The 3,636-nt window shown below is 50.6% G+C and overlaps 1 protein-coding gene across 13 annotated transcripts; it reads left to right on the top strand.

Annotated features, from left to right (window-relative positions):
* The first annotated feature begins 843 nt into the window (after positions 1-843).
* Positions 844-3,345, top strand: LOC123068822 (uncharacterized). Of its 13 annotated transcripts, none has more exons than XR_006432059.1 (3): positions 845-2,131; positions 2,393-2,660; positions 2,763-3,007. XR_006432059.1 is itself a non-coding variant. In XM_044491501.1 (2 exons), exons 1-2 carry the CDS (start codon positions 950-952, stop codon positions 3,006-3,008), a joined length of 1,449 nt encoding a protein of 482 aa, XP_044347436.1. In that variant the 5' UTR covers positions 848-949; the 3' UTR covers positions 3,009-3,345. The 13 variants fall into 13 exon arrangements, 3 of the variants coding, with proteins under 3 accessions (XP_044347436.1, XP_044347446.1, XP_044347451.1); XR_006432067.1 differs by having other exon boundaries at positions 2,533-2,660; positions 2,760-3,000; XR_006432060.1 differs by having other exon boundaries at positions 2,393-2,648; positions 2,760-2,985.
* Positions 3,346-3,636: the final 291 nt, after the last annotated feature.

The raw sequence follows: 3,636 nt of genomic DNA, 5'->3' as shown, positions 1-3,636 counted from the left end.
TGTCTTGGTTGCGACATTCTTAGCTTTGAGTCTCGTCGGCATCATACTCGTGGCCACCCTCATAGACCATCTCCTCCATGAAATCGTTGTAGTACATGGGGTCATCCTGCGTCAGGGTCGGCATACCATCAAATAGGATGCGGGTACCGAGAAAGCTAGCCGTGGGGATCGCCCATGGACGCTTCCTTTGCGTCTCAGTGGACTGGCCGGCCACAGGTGTGGGCATTGAGATCAAGCGGAGGAACCACAGAGACGACCGACACGAAATCATCAATTTCTGCACGAGCCGTCCCAAGGCAATATGGAGAAGCGGGGCGCAATCGGGTTGTGTCCAGGAAGGTTCCCGTACGTCGGTGGCATTGTTGACATGCGCTATGACTCCGGAAGCATGGGCGGGTGGGTTGCTGATGAGCCTGTGCTGGCCGCGACGGCAACAGCGAGAAGGGTCGACTCTTGGTACCCTACCGACCTTGGCGACAAGGGCTTCATTCTCCCCAACGGTGGCATGGGCCTAAGCGGCTGAGGCAGCGGTGGCTTCTTCTTTCTCCGAACAACCCTCTTCGCCATTTCCTCCGGAGTGCGCATCATCTTTGACTTCTTCGGACGCATGGCGCCGGCAACCACGACTAGGACGGTGGTGGTCGGGTATGGTCGACGGCGGGGTTGGGCACGTTGGCCGTGGCGGGAGGGCGGGAGGGTCAGTGAGTGAATTAGCGGGAATGGACGGACAGGCTAGAAGAGGACAACATTAGAGTATTGTAGGCGTGACCTCGCCGATGTAAATTTGGGTTGAAAATGGTCTTGGCGAAAAAAAAAAGAAGAGAAAGAATTGCAGACATCCGTTTGTTTGCTTCGTGGACACGAACGGACCAAATGGGTCGTTGGAGTTGACCGCACTGGCCGTTCCCAATTCCGGGTCCGCCGTCGCCAGTCGCCACCGCCGCCGACCATGGCCTCCCCGCCCTCCCCACCGCCGCCGCCCGCTCCCACCACCATATTCGATCTCGGCGACGACCTCCTCCGCGAGATCTTCCTCCGCCTCCCCGCCCTCCCGACCCTCGTCCGCGCCGCCTGCGCCTGCCGCGCCTTCCGCCGCGCCGCCCGCACGTTCACCTCCTTCCGCCGCAGCTTCCGCGAGCGCCACGCGCCGCCCGTGCTCGCGCTCTTCCTCGAGCCCAACATGGAGGTCGTCCCGCTCCACCCCTGCCCCTGGCGCCGCCGCGACCCGGACCTCGTCGCCGCCGATTTCTTTGACGTCCGCCACGGCGACGCCCTCTCCTCCGGGTGGAAGATCAATTCCGAGACTCCTAGCTCCGGCGGCTACCTCATCCTCGACAACTGGAGCGAGGGCGCTCAGCGGGTAGCCGCCTACAGCCCGCTGACGCAGGTCCTAGATCTGTTCCTCGATCTGCCGCCGGTGGGAAAGATCTACCTTGAATTCTACACGCTCCTCCCCGAAGACGGCCGGAGGCCGTCCCGCGTGGTCTGTGTGCGTGTAGACGGCCAACGGGCGGAGCGCGCCGCCGTCTTCTCATCGGACACCATGGAGTGGCAAATTTTCCCAGAGACTACGCTGCAGCTGACTGTATCTGACAGGCTCAGGGCCAGCGGAGTGGTGCATGGGCTCGTTTACTGGAGAGGCTGGATGCATGACCAAATTGTTGTGCTCGAAACCATGACCTTTCAGTTCTCCCTGATTGATCTGCCGGCGCCTTTGAAACCGGAGTTGGGTGAATCAACATATAAGCTTGGTGAGACCAAGGATGGGAAGCTCTGCATCGTAGATATAAAGGATAACACCATTGTTTCTTGGTTCCTGGACAATGGCAGTGTCCTCAACAGCTGGATTACGTACAAGAATTTCCCATTGCGCCCAATTGTTAGGGAGCTCACTGGGTGCTCAATGGAGGAAGAGGATTATTGTAATGTCAATGTGGACCTTGTGGCAGTTATCGATGGCTTTGTCTACCTCTGTATTTTCTACCTCAAGGACACAGAATATCGTGAGCTGTACCTGTCAATATGCCTGGAAACATCAGATATGTGCAAGCTCTATAATTGTGCATATCGGCATAATGAGGCGGCCCATCCCTATGTCATGGCATGGCCTCCCTCTTTGGTACAAAGCAAGGTGAGCCTGTGCTTATATGTAAGAGTTTCTTCCAGTGCCTTGTTCATAGATAATATGCTGTTATGTAACTTAAAGGCATTGGATTATTGTGTTGTGAAAGGCCACTGCCTGATTCTTATCTCAATTTTAAACAGTAGCATGTCTGATTTGCCTAGACCATATTATAAGAATTTGATTGCAGGTTTTATATTAGTGCACAGAAGGAATACTTTAAATTTTAGCATGCGTAGCAGATTATGTGATATCTGAACCTCTTGACAGGCCGCTCAAATGAGGATGCAATACTCTAAATTTTAACATTAACATTGGTTTATCGTGTTCTGAACGGCTGGTATCGACTCTTATCTTAAGTTTAAACATGTTTGATTTGTATGAATCATGTTACAAAAATTCGTTTGCAGATTGTTTGTTAGTAGTACGATCATATTATACAGTGCTGCACAGAGAACTGAGATTGCAGATGGAACTGAGATGGCATTGTGGAACAGTATCATGTTTCATCTTCACTACCTTTGTAGTAAGAGCTAATGTAAATTGATGTTGTATCATCATAATCTGTAGCCTTGCACAATTTTGTATATATACATACACTTCAATTTCTTGCTTACACTGAAATCCCTCTTTGTAGCAGGAGGAATCAGAAACTGAAGATGATGATCCCAAGGACACAGAAGAAACTTCCTCTGTCCTCATCGCTGCACTGCAGTCTTTCAGCCAAGCTTTGATGAATGCTGATAAAGAAAAAGAAATCGTGGCAGAGTTTGATGCCTTCTTGCGTCCCGCCAAAGATGGCAAGGGCTCTCTTATCAGCAGAATCGCCACTTTGGATGTGCAGATGACGACCGCGAGAAACCGTATCCTGAGGATAAGTGAATGACTCCGAGGTTTACATGCCAAGTATAGAAAGAGAAACCTGATGATGACAAGTGTGCTGTGGGGAGCTTGCTGCCACTTATTTGCCAGCCGGAGTAGCCTGTTTCAAGTCGTGTACATGCGTATGTATGCTGTGTTTTGATGATACGGGCATTTGGTTAAACTGTTTGGTACTTCAGTTGTGTGTATGTGTGTTATGAGCGTATGTATATGCTAGTTTCATGTACTCTGTCAGTATGACTAGTTAGCAATGGTTGATACTTCATTGCCTGTATCATCTTTGAAGAGGTTAAATTGTATGCATGCTATTTTTTATGTAGTACAGTAGGCCTGATGATGAATGTAGCCATCACTCCACCAGCATGAATAGTTGGTCAATTAGATGCCTCCAGTTTAAGAAAGCATATTGGTTTGGATGCACAATCGACGACTGCAAGGGACCGTATCTGAGATCCTCTTTGCTAAGTACAGAAAGAGAAACCTGTTGATGATGATAAGTGCACAAGGGGGAGTTGTCAAGAGCTTGTTGCCACTTCTTTGCCTGTTGTGTGTTTTTGTTTCTGTTCACTCTGATGGTACTTATGTTTTTTGGATGGTAATACTGGGTCTGGTGATTACTGTAACTATCACTC

Source organism: Triticum aestivum, chromosome 1A (assembly GCF_018294505.1).
Source record: "Triticum aestivum cultivar Chinese Spring chromosome 1A, IWGSC CS RefSeq v2.1, whole genome shotgun sequence".
Lineage (NCBI taxonomy): Eukaryota > Viridiplantae > Streptophyta > Magnoliopsida > Poales > Poaceae > Triticum > Triticum aestivum.
Note: the sequence above shows the minus strand (reverse complement) of the source record. Positions and strands in the feature narration are given on the sequence as shown.